This window comes from Manis pentadactyla, chromosome 7 (genome assembly GCF_030020395.1).
Source record: "Manis pentadactyla isolate mManPen7 chromosome 7, mManPen7.hap1, whole genome shotgun sequence".
In the NCBI taxonomy this organism is placed as follows: domain Eukaryota; kingdom Metazoa; phylum Chordata; class Mammalia; order Pholidota; family Manidae; genus Manis; species Manis pentadactyla.
This window is the reverse complement of record NC_080025.1, coordinates 31,105,415-31,127,302: the sequence shown is the minus strand read 5'-3', so window position 1 is coordinate 31,127,302 and position 21,888 is coordinate 31,105,415. Positions and strand designations below refer to the sequence as shown.

The following is a 21,888-nucleotide window of genomic DNA, read 5'->3' as shown; positions in this document are numbered from 1 at the left end:
TAAAGACCCATATATTATGAAGACATTCTATATATTTAAGACATTAATGAAAAAAGCTGAAGATGACACAAATAAATGGAAAGATATTCTGTGCTCATGGTTTGGAAGAATTAATACTGTTAAAATTCCACACTACCCAAAGTCATCTATACAGTGAATTCAATCTCTATCAAAATTCCAATAGCATTTAACACAGAGACAGAAGAAACAGTCTTAAAATTTGTATGGAATCACAAAGACCCCAAATACCCAAAAGAATCTTGAGAAAGAACAACAAAGCTGGAGGCATCATATTTCTTGATTTCAAACTGTATTACAAAGCTATGTAGTAACTAAAACAGTACAGAATTGGCATTAAAAACAGACCCACAGATCAATGGAACAGAATAGAAAGCCCAGAAATAAGCCCACGCATATATGTGCAAATCATTTATGACAAAGGGGCCAAGAATATACAACAGGGAAAGGAAAATCTCTTCAATAAATGGTACTAGGAAAATCAGGCAGCTGTATGCAAAAGAATGAAACTGGACCACTTTTCTTACACATATGCAAAAAATTAACTCAAAATTGATTAAAGACTTGAATGTAAGACCCAAAACCATAAAACTCCTAGAAGAAAACATAGGCAGTAAGCTCCCTGATGTAAGTTTTGGTAATGATTTTTTAATCTCAAACTAAAAGCAACACAAGCAAAAATAAACAAGTGGGATTATACCAAACTAAAAAGCTTCTGCATAGCAAAAGCATCATTAACAAAATGAAAAGGCAATCTATATAATGGGAGATATTTGCAAATCACAAATTTGACAAGGGGCTAATATCCAAAATCTATGAAGAACTCATACAACTCAATAGCAAAAAAACAAAAAATCCAATTAAGTAATTGGCAGAAGATCTGAATAGACATTTTTCCAAAGACACACATATGGCCAACAGATACATGAAAATAGGCTCAAAATCACTAATCATCAGGGAAATGCAAATCAAAACCACAATGGAGGTATCACCTCACACCTGTTAGAATGGCTATTATCAAAAAGACCAGAAATAACAAGTGTTGTCAAGGAAGTGGAGAAAAGAGAACCTTTGTGTACTGTTGTTGGGAATGTAAACTGGTGCAGCCATATGGAAAGCAGATTTAAAATAGAACTACTATATGAGCCAGCACTTGCACTTCAGGATATTTATATGGAGAAAACAAAAACACCAACTCAAAAAGATATATGCACCCTATGTTCACTGCAGTATTATTTACAATAGCCAAGATGTGAAAGCAACCTAAGTGTCCATTAATGGATGAATGGATAAAGAAACGTGTGTGTGTGTATGTGCACGAGTGTGTGTTGTGTCTAACAGAGTACCATTCAGCCTTACACAGAATGAAAGCTTGCTATTTGCAACAACATGGATGGACCTCAAAGGTATTATGCTAAGTGAAATAACTCAGAGAAAGACAAACACTGCATATATATCCCTTGTATGTAGAATCTAAAAAAAAAAAGCCAAGCTAATAGATACAGAGAACAGATGGTAGTTGCCAGAGGCAGGAGGTGGGGAATGGGAGAAATAGGTGAATTGTTTTTGTTGTTTTTCTTTTTAATTTAAATAAATTTAATTTCAAAAATAAATAAATAAGTAAATGAAAGCTAGGAACTTAGCCTGATACATAATAAGCAAATGGTCTGGAGCTGTGGTTCTCTCTCTCTTTTAAAAGTATAATCCATGAATAATTACAACTACATTTGCCAAGATATGAAGTCGAAAAATCAATGACCTTATTACATTTGCATATATTTTGGTCTTTTCATTTGCTCTTTCCAATTTCCTTCTAGGAATAAAGTAAGTATGATGCTCATCAAATGATTCACTTTTATAATTTAGCAAGTACAAAGTTACCCTTGACTCAAATTTCTGTAGGCAGATTCTTTACGGTTCTACCAAAATAGCATATTCTTTTGTCTAAGAGTTCCTACTTGTCCTGCCATAGTTATCACCTTAGTATCATCTAAACACGTATCTTTAATACATTCTTGTATCACACAACCGGTATTTAATAATCAAATATAAATCTATTCCAGATAAACAGTGTTATTCCAAGTAACACATTTCTGGAATACTCAGGACCCGAGTGAACAAACATTTACCTGTGGGCCAATCTGAAGTGCTTGACTTTCTGCTGCCCTTCTTCCTGATTCTATATTGCTCAGAGTAGTCCACCACTTCTCCTCGAGGTTTCCGCCCATCAGGAGAAGGGGTGAAGAATTTGGTAAGGCCATCAATGAGCCCTTTGGTTTTCTTGTTGAACTTCAAGGTAACACTGTTATCTCTGCAGAAATCCAAGCCATCTATTCGCTCTAAATAGCCTTCTTCTGACGATGATGCTGATTGGCTGGAAAGAGTGATTTTACGTTTCCGACCCCTTCCAGGACCAGTTCGAACTTTGCTGAAGGGACCTTTTGACCTAAAGAATCAAACAGGGAAAAGGGTAGCCATTAAAAAAGAAATCTTTATATGATTTCTATTTAACATATAACATATGATTTGTAAATAACTTATGGTTTTACATTAAAAAACTATATTGTTAAAAGTATTCCATATACTATAAAAATTATATGAATAAGAAGTAAAATTATTATTAGAACATCTATTTCTGGGAAGCCTAGTTATTTTATAGTGAAAAGAATCTTAGGCCAACAGTCAAAAGGTATGTTTGAGTCATAATTCTACCACTTACTAGCTGTACATCTTGGACAAATCACATTCTCTCTAAATAGTATCTTCATCTATAAAATCAGAGTTGGACCGGGGAACAACAAAGACCTTCCATCTATGAAATCCTATAATGTCTACAGCAACTCACAGTTTTAAAAGAAGCAACTCACTTTTACCTCTAAACATAAGGACAGGTTATTCTCTGAAAGTCAGGAATCAAAAGACCATATTACAAAAAAAGTAAAGCTTAATTTAAAATTTACAACATAAACTACAATACTGGTTCTGTATATTTCAAGGTACGAGTGCCCATTCACTTCAGTTCTATCACCTTCAAGATAGTCTTAGGTGTAGAAAAGGTGGGTAAAATTTTTAAGAATAGAGGCTCAGAGGCCTAAAAACATTTTACTCTCATCAAAAACGAACTAATACAGAGATATTCAAAATAAAAAGACAGAATTAGCTACTGAATCTTGCCACACCCCCTCCACATAGCCCATCTTCTTAATCTACAAGAGATTATTTATCCCTGACTTCTGCTAACAGATTAAAATCTCACATTATTTTATATCAGCAAATAGAAATGAGACTTAGCTATGCCCTCAACAGAAGCAGCTACCCAATGATTTGTATATTTAATAGAAATAAACTACTGAGACTACATCAAGAAAGGAATCTGTGAAAAGCTACTCTTAACATAATTTTTTTTCTTGTTTTTTATACAAAAGAAGCAATATAAGGCAATGGTTTAGAGCCAGACTTTGGTACCAGACCACTTGGACTTTAATCCCAGTTCAACACTTATTATAAACTTGTGCAATTAATCTATGTTGTAATTTCCTCCTTTGAAAAATGAGATTAACAACAGTTACCTACTTCACTGGGTTGTTGGAAAAATTAAGTTGATTTAACACATTTAAGGCTCTTAGAACAGGGTCTTGGCACTTCACTAAGGGTTCAATAAGTGTTAGACATTATTATTACATAAAAGTGCCAGTTACAATAATTGAAATTTTTTTCATAAAGCAAACAAGTGAATCCTACACTATAGAGAAGACCCTATCCTTTTCTCCCCTCACCTTGCCACAAGTACAACTTACACCGTGTTTTGTTTCTTTAACCTGTTTTTTGGACGTCCTATTGGATTAGCATAGCGCCGTTTTATCTGTGCTGCCTTCTTCTGTAGAAGTTTTCTTCCTTTTTTCCGAGGTCGACATATTTGACATATCCACATGCCTGTAAAGAAAAAAAAACTCCATATAAAAGCACTATAGATATAATACATTGGAAGAGTTCACTAAGCCAGCAGTCCTTAACCTCTTTAAGATCAAGGACTCTTGTTTGAAAATCTGATGAAAGCCTCCCAAAAAAATAAACATGAAAACATGTAATACCAAAGCTTACCAACAATTGGAAGAGATTCACAAATACTCTGAAGCTCACACATGGTTCAAGTTAAAAATCCCTGCTCTAAATCTAGCACCTAGTATTGATTTCTAATTACCATTCTACAAGAAAAGAAGCCAGGTTTCCATAGAGTAATGGTTGATTCCAGGACTGGAGCAGAATAAATACAAGATAACCTCATGGAGCCAGAAATTAAAGAAGTGCTCAAAAGATCACTAAGCCATGTCAAAAGGACAAAAGAGCCAACCTGAAGGAGTTCCCAGTAGCCAAATCTGAGTCAACTGAGCAAAAAGAGGAATAATCACAGCAACGGATTATAATCCACAGAAAAAAATGAGTATCCGTGATTCCATAATGATACAAGTAACTGAATCAACAAATAAACAGGAGAAAGGGATAGCTCTTCTTTACACCAGATTCCAATTAATAAATGTAGAAGAAATGATGAAATTAGGAAAATCATTATACAAACACTAGTAAAAACTAGTACAAGCAAGAATCACTGATGGATACTAGTTAGTAGGCAAAGCAGAAAAAGAATAACTTTAAGGTGGTCTGTCAGACTTCTCCACTGAATCAAGTGATTGAGGTTAACATTACTAGTGATGAGACATACCGGTATCATATACTCCCATTACGATGCACTGAGAAGAGCAAAATCTCACTCACATGTTATTCTTGTCAAACTTCATAACCTCAACCTAATCATGATAAAGCAAAAGACAAACCCAAATTAAAGGGCTTTCTGTAAAATAACTGACCAGTACTCTTCAAAAGTGTCAAGGTCAGGAAAGACAAAGTCAGAGGTGTTAAAATAGACTGGAAGAGACTAAGGAAGTAAGACAACTAAATGCAATGTAAGACCCTGAGCCAGAAATTCAAATAAGGTCTGTAAATTAGTCAGTTATATCACATCCATGTTAGTTTCCTGGTTTCAATAATTGTACCACGGTTCTGTAAGATGTTAACATTAGGGGAAGCTGGGTAAAGGCTATAATGAGAACTCGGTATTATTTTTACAAGTTTCCTCTAAGTCTGAAATTACTTCAAAATAAAATGTTTCCTGCTTTAAGCTGTTGTAAAACATCTTTTTTAGGCACTGAATACTCAGGAATGAAGTCCTAAGAAATCTTTCTTATCTTGAAGGATTCTGAGAACGCCTTTTGCCCACACTTCAAGTAAATAGAAGAGGTAGGAAAGGGAAATACTTATTCCTCAAATGCATATAAATTTAAGATGTTTCAAAGGTAACAATCAATAGAATGGCCTAAGAGGGAGTCAAGTAAGATTCCTAAAGTGGAATAACATGGTTATAACTAAGACTGAGTCTCTTTCCATCAACAGGAAAACTTCCAAATGCACAGTATCAACTACCCCATTAAGTATTTACATAAGAAACCTGTAAATCACAAATTCAGAGTTGAAAATGGAATTTGTGATGGAACAAAAGCAGGGAAGGCTAAAGAAACTGTGATCATATGATAATCAAAAGTCCAACCAACAGGAAATTATACCCCAACTAAATACCTTTTTCAGGAACAAGAGTCAAAAGAATAGAGTTATATAAGCTGTATGTACTCTTATAATTTGGGGCACAAGAATTATTTGTTTGCAATTATTTTATAATTTTTTTTCAGTTTTGAATATATCAGAGACTCTAATAGCTCTAGGCCCCTAAAAAGTGATGAGCAATGATATAATCAGCATGACCTAATATAGTTTCGTTTCTTCCTTTAGAGAAAGACATATTTTAAAATAGTACATAAGACAAGTATGTTGCCCTCTAGATAGAGAACTGTCAAATATTTATAAATGAGCCACTTCACTCTCCATGGATGCTTAAGTACTGAAAATAGAGAAAAATAATAATAAATCCATACCATGTAAGAATGTTATGATGCCTTAACAAAAAAAAGACCATTTCCATACCTTAAGGTGACAGCTCTCTTCCTACTTATACAACCCCAAACATAAAGATGCAAATTACTCTTCCACTTTAACAAAGTAAATAAAAAGGTGCTTTCACTACCATGCCCCTCTATAATGCCAGTTTGATTTTACAAAGTATTTCTCACCTTTAGGCATCCGGGTGAGTGGTGGATCACAACACTCCATGTGAAAACCTCGGTCACAGGAATCACAAAAGAGCATGTTATCCTAAAAATGAGAAAGGATAGTTCTGCTTAACCTTGTGAAACAGAAACATGTCAGGATCACAACTTCATAAAACCTAGGAAGCACAAAACAATCTCATAAAGGAGATGAGTTATCATAATGGTAAGTTTCCTTAATTTGTATTAACTGAGTAACTGCATGATGGGTTAGCAAAAAACTTTGCTTCATCCAATCTTTAATAAAGAACTACAGTTTCAAAGCTGTCAAGTTTATCTACTAACCAGATATAAGCTAACTTTACACTGTTTTAATAAAAAAGAAGAAAAGGACAATTTGTAATTAACACAGTAACTGACCATTCCTAAATGAATGCCTCCATACAACTCCAAACAAACTTCAGGGGTATTTCTTTAAAGTATCTTAGTCTCTCTGCAAATATGTAACTAAGGTGTTTTAGAAACTACCTAGAAATAACCAAAGTCTCAACAATTAATTGAGTATTCTAAATACTCTAAATCAAAGTCTCACTAATTAGTACTCGAAACTAATGATGGGTAATTTAAAGAGGCTACTGTTCTACATTCAGCTGGACCAAGTGATCGGAAAATAACAAACCATACTTAGAAAAATATGCTGGTTGTACATTCTACTGCTAAATGAAATAGTCACACTTTAAGGCAAAGATACTCACTGCATTTTTGCCTTGATCTCGACAAGAGCTGCAAGTTTTACACTCGATGCACTGCCACCGCAAGGCCTTCACTCTAACCGTTAGTTCAGGGGAAAATTTTAAACAGGATGGATGACCTAATAAGAAGGAAAATTCACCAATAAAACAATCAAGAATCATTTCGATTGAAGGAATGATCAGAAAAAGGCAATTATTTTCAATCAAAATATGTACCATAGAAACAAGATGCTCCTGAAAGCTTGTCATAAATGTCTCATCAAGACTAGCACACCCTCCCCACCAAGTTGATTATAAAAACCTTGACAAACTCCAATTCGAAATGGATCAAAGACCTGAATGTAAGTCATGAAACCATAAAACTCTTAGAAAAAAACATACACAAAAATCTCTTGGACATAAACATGAGTGACTTCTTCATGAACGTATCTCCCCGGGCAAGGAAAACAAAAGCAAAAATGAACAAGTGGGACTACATCAAGCTGAAAAGGTTCTGTACAGCAAAGGACACCATCAATAGAACAAAAGGTACCCTACAGTATGGGAGAATATATCTGTAAATGACAGATCCGATAAAGAGTTGACATCCAAAATATATAAAGAGCTCATGTACCTCAACAAACAAGGAGCAAATAATCCAATTAAAAAATGGGCAGAGGAGCTGAGCAGACAGTTCTCCAAAGAAGAAATTCAGATGGCCAACAGACACATGAAAAGATGCTCCACATCACTAGTTATCAGAGAAATGCAAATTAAAACCACAATGAGATATCACCTCACACCAGTAAGGATGGCTACCATCCAAAAGACAAACAACAACAAATGTTGGTGAGGCTGTGGAGAAAGGGGAACCCTCCTACACTGCTGGTGGGAATGTCAACTAGTTCAACCACTGTGGAAAGCAGTATGGAGGTTCCTCAAATGCTCAAAATACCATTTGACTCAGGAATTCCACTTCTAGGAATTTACCCTGAGAATGCAGCACTCCAGTTTGAAAAAGACAGATGCACCCCTATGTTTATCACAGCACTATTTACAATAGCCAAGAAATGGAAGCAGCCTAGGTGTCCATCAGTAGATGAATGGATAAAGAAGATGTGGTACATATACACAATGGAATATTATTCAGCCATAAGAAGAAAACAAATCCTACCATTTGCAACAACATGGATGGAGCTAGAGGGTATTATGCTCAGTGAAATAAGCCAGGCAGAGAAAGACAAGTACCAAATGATTTCACCCATATGTGGAATATAAGAACAAAGAAAAACTGAAGGAACAAAACAGGAGCAGAATCACAGAACCCAAGAATGGACTAACAGTTACCAAAGGGAAAGGGTCTGGGGAACATGGGAGGGAAGGGAGGGATAAAGGCTGGGAAGAAGAAAGGGCATATTACGATTAGCATGTATAGTGTGGGGCGGGGGGAATGGGGAGGACTGTGCAACACAGAGAAGACAAGTATTGATTCTACAGCATCTTACTACGCTGATGGACAGTGACTGTAATGGGGTTTGTCAGGGGGACTTGGTGAAGGGGGGACCCTAGTAAACATAATGTTCTTCATGTAATTGTAGATTAATGATAACAAAATAAAAAATAATAATAATAAATTAAATTAATTTTAAAAAATCTCCTCCCCCTCTGAAGTATCTAATGTGTTTTCTGGTTTCTGTACTAAATTCTGACTGTTACTCATAGAAACACTGAAAATTAAGCCAATGATCAAAGATAATGCTTGTTTATTAAAGTCCTCTTACAAAACCTTGTAAGTTCTTAAAATGTAGGCCAAGAATATCTCTGGAATTGCCAAATTAGGAAACTCTCTGCAAATCTTTTTTAAAGCCCAGAATTTCATACAGCTCACTAAATTGCAACACTCTATTTTCCGACGTGACACATGTAAGTTTCTATCAGGAAAAACAGATCTGTTATCATCCTGGTTCTATTCATGAAGCCTGAGGCATAAATCAAGAAAGATAAGTAGTGATTATTTTTAAAAACCAGCAATAACTTCAAACTGATTGCTGTGATTTGCACAGATGTTTGATAGTGAAATATAAAGATGTTTGAGAAAAAAGTCTTTGAAAAGTTTTTTATAAAAAAAAAAAAAAACACTTAAACTAAAACGTGATTTAAATTAACTGAATAAAACACTTTAACTGTACACTTAAATACCCCCCTCGTCTAGAAGCTCATCTCAATTATCTAAAACCGGAATCAACCTAAAATATTACTTAGATCAGGATAAAGGGTACAAACCCAGTTACACCTACTTCCCTCTTGCCTAACACAGTGTTAGAAGGAATAAAGGGGATCACATACCACTGTTGCCACAGTCAGCACAGGAGATGAGTTCCTCTGGCTTCTTTTCTCGGTTTTGTTCTTTTGTACCAAGACAGAAACTACAGATGGGGATTGGTTCAGCAACTGGCTGTAAAGAAAAACATACTTCACTCAGGTACTAGTACTTTTATTTACTGCTATAAAGACATTAAAATTACAGTTTTTAATTCCTACCAGAGTTGAATGTAACTTTAGGACAATTGTACCATTCTCCTGAATTTCCAACAAAGGAGATGAGTTTTGCCAAAGCCTGCTTTTTTTGGCCAGGCCTTTACAACTAATCCTGATATTGATAACTTCTGTCCAAAAAATCATTGCCCAATCATCATGGTCACTTAGAAACTAAATGTTAGACACAGTATGGATTAAACAAGGCAAATCTTCACTAATATTGAAAATTCAACTGAATTAAGTGTAGGAAATCACAGTATCAGCCCTTAAAAGGCATGTGGAGAAGAGTAATAAGATGTATACAAATAAGCATAACACAAGACAGAAGACATTAAGTGCTGTAAGAGACCTATACTAAGTGCTATGTATAAGTGGGAAAGATGAACGCTGATTGTGGTTTAGAGAGGAAGGGTTGAAAAAGGAATACAACATGCATAAGTGCCAGTACTATGTTACGGAATCTTAAGAAGCTTATCCAAAGACAACTAAAAATCACTGTCAACAGCAGATTTAAACCTACAGCACTGCCCATTCCCTGAGGGTGGAGACAAATGGGCAACACAGATAGTATAAATGAGATGAACTGAGGTGGAGGCTAGATCAGTTTGTGAAAATTGCCACTGAATGTCTTATAAATAAGTTAAGACTTTAGGGATGGGGTGGTTGGGTGGGGAGGGTGAGGGATAAAGGGGTAGAAAAATTCTCAATCATAATATAAGTTGGTCACGGGGATGGTAGTGCAGCATGGAAAATATAGACAAGACAATGATTCTGTAATATCTTCCTATGTTGACTGATAGTAACTGTACTAGTGGGGGTGAGTATTTAATAACGTGTTAACTGTTGAACCACTGTGTTGTATACTTGAAACCAATATAAGATTGTATAGCAACTATACTTCAATAAAAAAATAAAAATAAAAATGAAATGGTAGAAAACTATTTTAAAAAAAACAGTTGGACTTTATCCTTTAGGAAAAGAGAACAATGGAAGGTTACTGATGCAAGAGATGATGATAGGTAGAACATAGGAACTGTGCGTGATTGCAACAGTCTGTTGAAGACAAGATAAGAACCTGAAACAAAGCTAAGGAATTGGAGCAGAAAAAGTCTGGAAGCCTCCAGTGGAAGGCAACAGGAAATCAGTTAGTGATTTCCTATCACGAAGCTGAGATAAGAAACTCATAGTATTTGCAATCAAAATGATTACACAATTATCCTTAACAGCTCTGATGCTTTGAAGTGACAAAATCAGAGAGCTATAGATTGACAAAATAACCCAAAGGGTGAGGCCCACTAGGATGCAAATGCAAATACTTCTAAGGGGTGGTCACAAAGCTGCCACTGGGCACAAGAAGAAGGGAGCTGACAGATTGGAAATGTAAGGAGCTAAGGTGCCACAGGGTCCTGATGGCATGGGAGTAAAGGTTCAGCAGAAGTGGAAAACTGGAAAAGTAGGAGGACTGAAGATTATGGCCGGCAGAGGAACTTCAGAGTTTTTGATTTCCTAAGTGAAAAGCTCAAGATGGGTTCTTCAATCCTTAGTAAACACTGCTCTAGACACCTGAGGGTATAGCAGTGAAGAAGGCAAAGCCCCACTTCCATTCAGTCCACGTTCTAGTTAAGTGTAGAAGAGAGCAAAACTGAAGACGATTTTTCAGAAGAATCATATAAATGTGTTTAAGCAGCAAAAATGATGACTGAGCCCAATAAAGGAAAGTTGTGGAAAAATTACTGACATTTTAAAGAAAAGAATATTGGTCAATGACAGCTCCCCACCAAAGAGAGCAGAGATTGTGGGTAGTGGTAGATGGGAAGTGCTTCATGCCAGAACTACTTGTTCAATGAAGGAACAATCATCTACTTAGAGACAGTGAAGACCAGGGAATGTGTCAACTCTTGTTCATGGCTCTTTCCCTACCCCTCCCTCTTTAAGATGGGGTAAGAGTATGGAGAAGCAGTCCACTAGGAGGACATGGACACAATTCACTGTAATGACCTACTGGCAGACCAACGGTACCATTTTCACATAAAAGTACACTGTGTTACTTCAGCCGGCAGGCTGAAAAAGGAAAAAGAATCCTGTGCAACCTGCAATCACAGAGGAAATGGAGAGGTCTACATTACAATAAGAGAAGGGCAATATCATAATTGAAACGCAGTACCATAACTAAATGTATTAGGTAAAGCAAAGTGCTTGGTTAATCTGCTACTACTCCTGAGGGATAGATTAGACCATACTTAAGGGAGCAAACATAGAAGGATAAAGAGAAAAATCTAAAAACAAATTGCTGTTATCCTTCAGCATAGGAAATGGAATCTTAAAAAATTAAAACTATGGTAAACAACTATCTTCAATTATGTGTCCTTCTCACCTAGAACTACACAGTAAAGTTCCTGATGGCAGGAAATGGCATTTAAAATCATACCTAGGAAATCCTTAACAAAACTGTTCCTATGTTCCTGTATGTCAATATTTTTATATATATGATCAATGCTTCAGAAATTCCTAGATTTTGTCTATCCCAAAACAAAATAACTGAGGTCGCTCGAATCTAGTCATTAAAGTTAGGGAGAGGGTAGTGATTTAGACAAACTGGCAGCCTGGTTCCTTCAAGCGGTGCAGACAGTCAGTTCAACTCAATTATTCTGGTACTTATCAAATGACAGAGCCTTAGACCTTGCCTGCTCACTACATGAATTGATTATTCCTAATGACAACAGCTTAAGTTTAAACAGCATGATGCTTACGGTGTGAAAATAAGACAGGCTGAAGGGCAATTTATTAGGTCAAATAAAGACATTGGTCCTAACAGACTACAATTATATTGAGACAGTTTTCAGTAACACATGGCAGTGCAGCTGTAATGTCCTTAACCTGCACACCTTGCATTAAAGATGGTTAGTCTTTGGCATCACAGGATCAAGCATAAAGAATGGTAAATTTTTCAGCCACCAAAACAAAACTGAATCCACAGAGAAATACTATTACTGACAAAGATCGTGGTATTTTAATTAATTGAAATTTTCAGAGTATTTTTTAAGTGCTTTAGGAAAAGAGTAATAGTACTTTGAGATTTTAGTCATTTTAACTGATGAAAACAAGCTAAAAAAGTGTTTTAAGTAAATCATCTAGGTCACAACATAATCTATGATGTTTTCTTTGTTAATCAAATAGCCCTGCTAATCAATAATTGTGTGATTTGTTTTAGAATATGCCTAATTACATTTTAACAGCACTAAAAATTACAGCTCCAGATCATTCTCATTCCCAGAATATTAATGAGTATGAAAATCAGTGAGAAAGAGCTAAAACACCTCACTGTGTTCACTATAAGATTTGAACCTGAAATGTGCAGGGGTGGTTTTAGGAGAGTGAAGAGAAATTTGCAATATTTTCCAAGTAAATTTCTACAAGCTGATTTCAATTACCTTGTATCACAAAGATAAAATAACTGAAAATCCATGAATATAATTTCTTAAAATCTGTGTAAAGACAGGCAATATACCATATTATCACTATTTCGAGACCCGTCCAAGCTTAGTCTTATAGCTTATTGTTCTCATATCTGCATAAAGTAAACCTGTTTCTACAGTTAATAAAGAAGAAAAAAAGTTTATAGCAAATAACTTTACCTATCATTAGGCACAGCACCCAGAGTGGTGTTTAAGCAGCTCTGTCACTCAGCTGTCCCAAGCCCTCCATTCAGTCCAGCGGCTTCCACCTCGGATTAAATGCCCACAAACGCACACACAATTACCTCGCTGACTTCATCTCCTATTGCTCTCTCCCTCTTACATCCTACTGCAGCTTCCTTGCCTGAGTTTTCCTTACAAGTCAGACGTTCCAGTCACAGGGCTTTTGCATCTGCTTTCCTCCTCCCTACAATGCTCTTCTCTAACATCCTTCAGATCTCTGCTCAAAAATCACCTTCTCAATAAGGTTTTCTTTGACCATCCCATCTAACATGTCAAACAACTCTCCAGGCACAGTAATTTATATCCCCCTTCCTTGTTTTGTGCTTTCCTTCTTAAACCTTCCACTAATTAACATATTGTGTGTGTGTCTGATTTGTCTGTCCCCCACTACATGTGAACTCTATAAAGGTTCTGTTTTCTATCTGTTTAGGAGTATATTCCTAATACTAAGAACAGTGCCTAGCAGTTAATAAGTGCTGTTGAATACATTAATTAAATTACCCTGTAAAAGTAGAAATAAGAAAAACAGAATCTTAGAAAGAACATGAGTGGTATGAGCCTGATAAGGCTATGTACAGTTCAAAAATAATCTTGGTAATATATATATATATTCATTCTACTGTTTACAAAGGAATCTTACAAAGTAATTTCATGGCCTCAATAACTAAGATTTCTGCCACAGCAACGCACTTCCATTCAATTGCTCAAAAGTAAGGGGAGGCTTGTGGCAGGAGGTACTCGGTGCACCGTGTACCGCGTGTCATCTGGGGCTCTAGGCTGCCGGAAGCACCACATTGAGATCTCCACAATAATCACCAGATGGCAGCATTGAGGTAAATACAGAGTAGATGTTCGATAACAAGTAGCCAGCCAGTTGAGTGGCATTCTGACTTAAGCTTTTAGAAATAACTTTTAGAAACAAGGACAGGAAAAATTTTGCCCAATGATCTCTGCTACATGAGGCTTAAACAATGAAAGAAAAGAATTTTTAGACACAATCATTTAGAATATCCTTAAAGTCATGACATTTTCTAAATGTTCGGATACATCATCTGAGATACTCCCATCTTACAGTTCAATTTTAATTTTTCCCCCAAGACTTGTCTTTAATTTTTTAAAGCTGTTGTGAACTTATTGTCTCCATTTTCTAATCTTCTGAGGAACTCAAATCCACCTTTATGTTGTCTCTGTTCTTAAACACTGACAGTCAAAAATCTGTTTTGTTCTATGTAATTATTTCTAGACTGAACTAAATGGTGAATCTTAGAATTTATGGTCACTAGAATTTTCAAGGAAAAAAACTGCACTTGTAAACTTAAGATATGACTACAGAAACCTCTAAACGATCATATCATAAGCCATCAGGCTATAAAGATGTGGGATTTCTTAAAAACTACAGATTTTCTCAAGTTTTATTGGCAACTGGAAATTACTAAAACAAGTTAGCATAGGCAATATTAACTGTATGAATGAAGTACATAATTCATATACGACTCCCTAAAATATTTAAACATGCACTAAGCAATAATGATCAAATAATTTTCTGAGACTTAAAAATATCTGTAAAGTATTACAAAAACATTAAAACCTATGTTCAATTCTAATTATTGCAACTCCTTTTTTTTAAATTTAAGTGGTATACCACAAAAGGACAAATACTGTATGATTCCATTTATATAAGATTCCTAAAATGCTTAAAATTCATACAGACAGCAAGTAGAACAGAAATGATCAGAACTGAGAGGAGCACAGACTTCGAGACAATGAAAAAGTTCTGGAAAAGGATAGGGATGGTTTCAAAACAATGTGAATGTACTTAAATGACACTAAATTATACATTAAAAAATGCTTAAAATGGTAATTTTATGTAAATCATACCACCGTAAAAAAAATGAACAAAAAAACTAAGTGTTATAGAATTTTCATATTCTCACAAGTCAGATGACTTAAGTAACAGATCAAAAGCTCATGCAGTGAGAAGGATTTGTCCTCACCTTGAAAACCTGTCTTTTAAATTTGCCTGTGGAGCCCCTTATTATGTTAATTGTGGGTACAGTAATTAGGAATAGAGTTTTAACAGCCCTTAAAATGAAAAAATTTTAAATTACTAGTAACACTAATGGCCGCTGAATTTAAATGTTAGCCATCTTATTCTCACTGTACCATATCGAAGCTGGTTAACTTTTAATCCAATTACATAAAAACAGCTCACCCTTACACCTTAACAGTGTTCTTAAAAGTCAAGTCCAAGCATTAACATCTGCCAGAGAAGCACTGCTCGGCCTGAAACTGAAACCTCTTTCTGACCGCTCTGCTCTGATCCAGTTCACTCTGCATGAACCACTGCAACTCCTCTCAAATCCACCCACCTCACTGCACTTCCTTACCTTTTTTCAAGTTACAGCCTCACCTACCCTCTTCAAATTCTTCTAGTGGTATTCCAAGGTATTTGCTTATCCTGACCTTTTCTTCTCACACAATTATAATCAAGTAAAGCAAATTTAACTGCAAATTAACCTTATTCAATGGATATTTATTTCGTACAACCTGAAACTTAATTTTCGGCTGAGATATCATTTTTTAGTTAATGATACCCACTGCTGAAGTACTTTGTTACGTGTAATTAAGCCAAAAATATAGCTCTATTTTACGTAACAAACACCCAAGGGATAGAGGGGAGGAAAGTCTTAGCCTAGAAAAGTGGAAAACTGAACTATTCTTACGTATGGTATAGTGAAGGAAGCCAAAATGATGCTCAGTGACTTGTTTTTCACAAGGAAAAAACATGTTGCTAGGCTTTCAAAATACTATCCAAAGCTAAGAAGTCTGGCCAAGATCACTGTTTGGTAAGCATTACTAATATAACATAAAAATATTAACATAAAAACTTGAGAAGATAAAAAAAAACAGTATGCACTTTCAAAGCACTATAAATGTCAAGATAAATACAAAACAAAATCCACACAGAATTAGAAACCAATTAACTATTCACATTACCCACTTACATACCAAAAGTTTCAAAAGTAAATAAGCTTCTTAAGAGAATCTTTGCACAGTTAGTTATTTCCAATACTATAAGGAAACAAACTGGCACTGGGGGTTCACTTTAGGACACTAACACTTTATTGGAAGGCATCCATACTTTGCCCAGAAAGCTGAACATTCTAAGATACACCTGTTTTCTCCCAGTCAAGAAGCCCTCCCCTCACTTCTACCCAATTCTTCATTCCTTCACTACTCATGGCCCTGGATGAACTCATGGCCTTCCCAAATCCTTCCCACTGTTGAGACTTCAAGTTTTCTTCATCTTTTCCAGAAGGGCAGTCCTAGGTAAGCAGAAATCACCTAGATCTCTTAATTTACCTCTTAAGAGCCTTGCACAGAATATGTGCTAAATAAGATTTACTGAAATTAAAATACAACAAAATCATGCTTAGCTCCAGAGAGGTCTACCAGTTCTTTAATCAAAGCCTTCTTCTCCCAGATTAAATAATCTTCAGGGGAGCTGTACTTGGATGGGGTTTAATCTCTTTAAATTCTTCAGCACCCCATATACTATCAAGTACTCTCTGGCTGCTTATTAAATTTTTTTTTTAGGATAATCTTTTCCTCAAAAGTATACAGTCGCAAAAAATATTAAACAACCAATATGAATGGCTTGGGAAGGAGTCTTTCCATTATTTATAGTCTACAATAAGGTAACCTTGTATAATTTTAATCAGTTCCAACATAACTCATTAGCCATTATGAAGTCTTAATAGGGTACTAAATTGAATTCATTTTTATTATGAATTTATTCAATGAGTTCTACAATCACACACAAAACAAGATTATTGGTGAAAAATGGAAGTTGATATAATTGGATCAGAAATTACAAATTTCAAATTATACTTTTGCTGTGTATTAAGATGACTGTACATTTAAATAATAAAGCAATCGGCCAAAATACTGTAACAATTTTCTATTTCCTAATCAGAGGTGACATCAAAAATGATAATATGCCTATTTGCTGCATTTATATTCTACACCAAGAAACTGTAAAGAAGTTACCTTTCACATATTCCTAAATTACCCAAAAGCTCCACTTGCTGCCTGTCGGTGCTACACATCATTTCCTCATTCACCCGAACATGATGATGCCAAGTTATTACTGCCTCTCCTTTCCTTCATAGTCCTTCTCTTCCTATTTTAGTTCCTTTTACATACCTATGGCTCTTCCCTAAGTCAGTCAAAGCACTATATGCCATCTTCTACATGGACTGACTCCCTCTAGCCTTTGATTTTTTTCTGCACATTGCCATCAGTTAAATCCCCCTGAAATACTATCTTTTTTAATCTTGTTATCCCCTGGGTCAAAGCTTACACAACATATCCCAACTGCCAAGTCTTACAGGCTGTTAATTCAATTCCTCGTACCATATACTACTAAACTACTTTTCTCCTACTGTCTTTCTCTACTCTCTATCTACTCACTTGTATTCAGAGATCATATCTCATGCTCTTCCTCTAGGTTATTTCAACCCATCCCTCAAAGTCCTCTGTATCCCTGTCTTGAAGCAGCCCAGCAAAGCTTACAGACAGACTGGGTTCTGTCACTATGGCATCACTCTTCCCAAATTACTTAACTTCCTTGGTGTAAAATAGTACAACATACCTACCTTTTAAGATACTATAAAGATTAAATGGGATAAAGTTAAGGGAATGTAATCAAACATAAGAAGCACCTAACAAATGCCAGGTTTCTATACCCCTTTCCAAAACTGTACCTGTCTTTCAAAGCTTATCTTTGGTAAGTGACCCTGCCACTTTTTAAGTCAGGGAAAGATTTTGTTTTAACATCCCAAAAAAGGCAAGGTGATTAGAACTTTTTTGGACTATTTTTCTATATATGACATACATGATCCCATTTAGGTTTTTTTTAAGTCTTTTTTGTACACACATATTTACCACACTGCCCATTAGCCAATTAAAAAAACTATTTAGTATTACTGGAGTACAAAATCATTAGCAAGAGTATTTTCCATGCTAAAACCATATGTAAGTAGTGGTTTAGAAGGAGCAAGATATTCAGCAATACTTTCATGTTCATTAGAGACTACCTCATTTTTAAGAGATTGCAATTGTGGGCATTTATTCTGGCCAAACTAAAGCCTAAAATAAGTAACACTTGAACAAACTGGCAAATAACATTATTTTCCTCAAAACCTACCAAAAATAATAACTAACACATATCTGATAGGTTGTATAATGTTCTGCTACCCTCAGAATCATGTGTTTGGACATGGAAGAGATTTTCAAAAAACATTATAGACTCATCTTAACAAAAATAAAAATCACTGTCAGAGGCTATACATGACTAGAAAAGTGACCAAAATTATTCAGGTAAACATTCTGACTCTAAGTTCCATACTCTAAATGGCTCTAACTCAGTCACTCAAGTAAATAACCTATATATAAAATAATTATTTGAAAGGCTGTTGAGGAAATGTTGAGTTTCCATTATTGGTAAACAGTGATACTATTTACTAATAATATGGTGTGGCAAGATTTAAATGTATGTATTTAAAACTAAAACTGACCAGAGGTTCCCCTGCCTTCTTCAAAGAGCAGCATTATTCATAGCAATAACAAATCAATCTTTTCCTCCTTTTTCTCAATCTCAGAGAATGATTAAGGAGTGAGAAAGAAAAACAAAAATGTAGAAGCCACAGCCAGGTTCCTAAATGTAAGTAAAAGAGTAGTAAGACCTTTTGTTTTAGCACAGTACATCAGTATCTTTGTAATCAAATAAGGCAAAACTGTTCTGCCTCAGAAACCAAAGCCAGTGTTAGTTGGAATATTGAGAAAGAAGTGGTTAGTGGTAACTTCCTAGAGGGCGGGTGGTCAAAGGACTTTTAAGAACTATGTAACAGTTCTAAATTGTTTCTATACTACAATAAAAATCTTGAAACTTGCAGTCCACATGAAAAACAGAGGTGAGTAATTTTTTAGTAATAAAAAAGGGAGGGGGCTAAGTTTCTTTCTGAGCAGTGCAGACTGAAGAGAACCCACCCAAGGAGTCGAGGCAAAAGTAAGCTGGAGGTCTCAGAAACCTAGTCAGAAGCATCATAATCCAAGTCCTTGAGTATTTGCAGAGATCCTGAAAAAGAATGAAATTTCCCCACAAGGAATAAGGATTTTGTCAGCTGCATCTAGGCTACAGTGGGAAATGTTTTCTACCTAAAGGCACTCTGGAGTTTTGGACTTCCAGAAGTAAGCAAAGAATACTTAGCACATTTTTGTCAGCTTCATCGCTTTTAGCTTTACTGTTTGTTTACCCTAATGATAAAATCATGATATTCTCATTTTTAACATCAGATAATAAGAGGAAGAAAAGACAGTAAAATTCTCTCCTAGTATTTCTCCTCCTCCCCTGCAATATTACCTAAACCATTCACTGAGCACTTGAGTACTTTCTATATACTTTACAGGTAACACTTCAGCCCTAACAACCACCCTATGGGGCAGGTACTATTATCAACATTTTCCAGATGAAAAAACAGATCCCCAGAAAGATTAATTTACTCAAGGTCATAAAAAGTGGCGGAGCCTGGATACAAACCGCAGGCAGTCTGGCTCCAGAGCCTATACTCTTCAACCTGGCATTGTGCCGTTTCTTTCATGCATACTGTTCTCAGTTTTTCCTATACATACAACCTTTTTAAAAAACAAAACACATAAATGGATCCATACCATATATAGTAAAGAATCTGCTTTTTCATTAGATTTATTTCCACATCAATAAACCCAAATTGCATCATCTTTCTGATGGCTACATTTCACTACATGTTGTAAAACAATTTAACCAATGCCATATTGGTGAACATTTCATACTTTTGAAACTTTGTATTTGTATCATTCTGTACAATTTGTATGCAATTTGATAATTTTGTATCATATTCAATACTGTAATCAAACATCACTGTACATACATCTGTGCCCACTTTTTGGATTATTTCCTTAGTATACATTTCTGGAACTGGAATTGATGGGTCAAAGGTGCACACATTTCTAAGATTTTTAACATACTGCCAAACTGAATTTTAGAGAGGCTGTACGCCCGCCAATAAGCTCTGTGCCAGCTATGAAGCTGTTGTCTCTCAGTTCCAAGTTAGCCCTTTCAGAAGGCATTTCTCCTCTCATGTGCTACCTTGTATTGTATTTTTAATGTATATGTTCTGTTTTTACAACTTGATTCTAAGACCCAGCAGCAGGGAACTAGTTTTGTTACCTATTGCGTCTTAAGCATCTAACGCAGTGTCCTTATATGTAGTAGATAGTGTGGATAATGTATGTGGAGAGAACATGGAGGATGAGAACAGTGTGAGGTGATTTCACTAGCTGACTGGCTTGCTTAGCCAGGGCTCCCATAAAAGAATACCATAGACTGGGTGGCTTAAAAAACTGAAATTTCTTTTGTCACAGTTCTGGAGGCTCCACAGTTGTGGAGCTTCCACAGTTCTGGAAAGCTGCCTTTCCATTTGTGCTCCGCCAACCGGGAAGGCTGGGGGCAACTGAAAGGTGACGATACAGACTGCACTGCTCCTTCCTCTTGGGTTCCTGTCCCTGCCAGTGCAATGGTCCTCCCCTTCTTGGACACAGCTCCCCAGCTCTCGTATCGGCCCACCACGCTCCCTCACAAATACCAGCAGCCAGAGCAATGTACCCTCCTGAGAGGTCTGCATCCCAACTGGGTGCGGCCCTCTCTAAGCACTTAAATGGATCCAGGCAGTGAGCCAGCCTCAGAAGTCTGAACCCCAGCTTCCTAGAGCTGCCCCTCTCCAAGCTTCTAGGTTCTAAGAATCCAAATCTCTTGGCCCTGGGGGAAATAGTTGCTTCACGAAGTTATTACCTCTGTGTCACTTCAGTGTTTCCATTTTGCCTTTTCAGTTCACCAATTTCTGCTTTATCAATTCCCTATACCACCTTCTCTTGTGGTTTGTTTTCCTGACTGTATCTTAATAATATGTTATCTAATAGCTTAATAACTTCTGATAACATGGTATATATCTGTCTGTCATCAGGTCAGTGTTAATGGACTGAACTACATGCCAACAAAATTCATATACTGAAGCCCTAACCCTCAATCTGACTGTGTTTGGAGATACAGCATTTAAGAAGTAATTAAGCTTAAGTGAGGTAACAAGGGTGGGGCCCTAATCCTATAGGACCCGTATGTTTCAGAGGAGGATGAGACACCAGAGATGAGCGTGCCCAGAGAAAAGGTCATGTGAGTCAGCAAAAAAGCAGCCATAGGCAAGACAAGGAGAGACGCCTCAGGAGAAACCCACCCTGCTGGCACCTTGATCTGGACTATAAGCCTCCAGAACTGTGACAAAAGAAATTTCAATTTTTTAAGCCACCCAGTCTATGGTATTCTTTTATGGGAGCCCTGGCTAAGCAAGCCAGTCAGCTAGTGAAATCACCTCACACTGTTCTCATCCTCCATGTTCTCTCCACATACATTATCCACACTATCTACTACATAGAAGGACACTGCATTAGATGCTTAAGACGCAATAGGTAACAAAACTAGTTCCCTGCTGCTGGGTCTTAGAATCAAGTTGTAAAAACAGAACATATACATTAAAAATACAATACAAGGTAGCACATGATAAGCAACAAATACATTGAAAATACTATAGTTAAAGGCATCCAAATGAATCTCTTCAAAACAATGCTTTCCTAACTATAATAAGCCTAGAAGAC

General features: G+C 36.1%; 1 protein-coding gene across 1 annotated transcript in view; it reads right to left on the bottom strand.

Annotated features, from left to right (window-relative positions):
* KAT6A (lysine acetyltransferase 6A) overlaps positions 1 to 21,888 on the bottom strand; it is a 135,049-nt gene that overhangs the window by 54,592 nt on the left and 58,569 nt on the right. The window contains exons 3-7 of the mRNA XM_036877444.2: positions 9,251 to 9,359; positions 6,929 to 7,044; positions 6,198 to 6,279; positions 3,816 to 3,951; positions 2,148 to 2,464 (exon numbers count right to left, since the gene is read on the bottom strand). Of these exons, the coding sequence (XP_036733339.2) occupies positions 2,148 to 2,464; positions 3,816 to 3,951; positions 6,198 to 6,279; positions 6,929 to 7,044; positions 9,251 to 9,359 (760 nt within the window). The remainder of the gene's footprint in view (positions 1 to 2,147; positions 2,465 to 3,815; positions 3,952 to 6,197; positions 6,280 to 6,928; positions 7,045 to 9,250; positions 9,360 to 21,888) is intronic.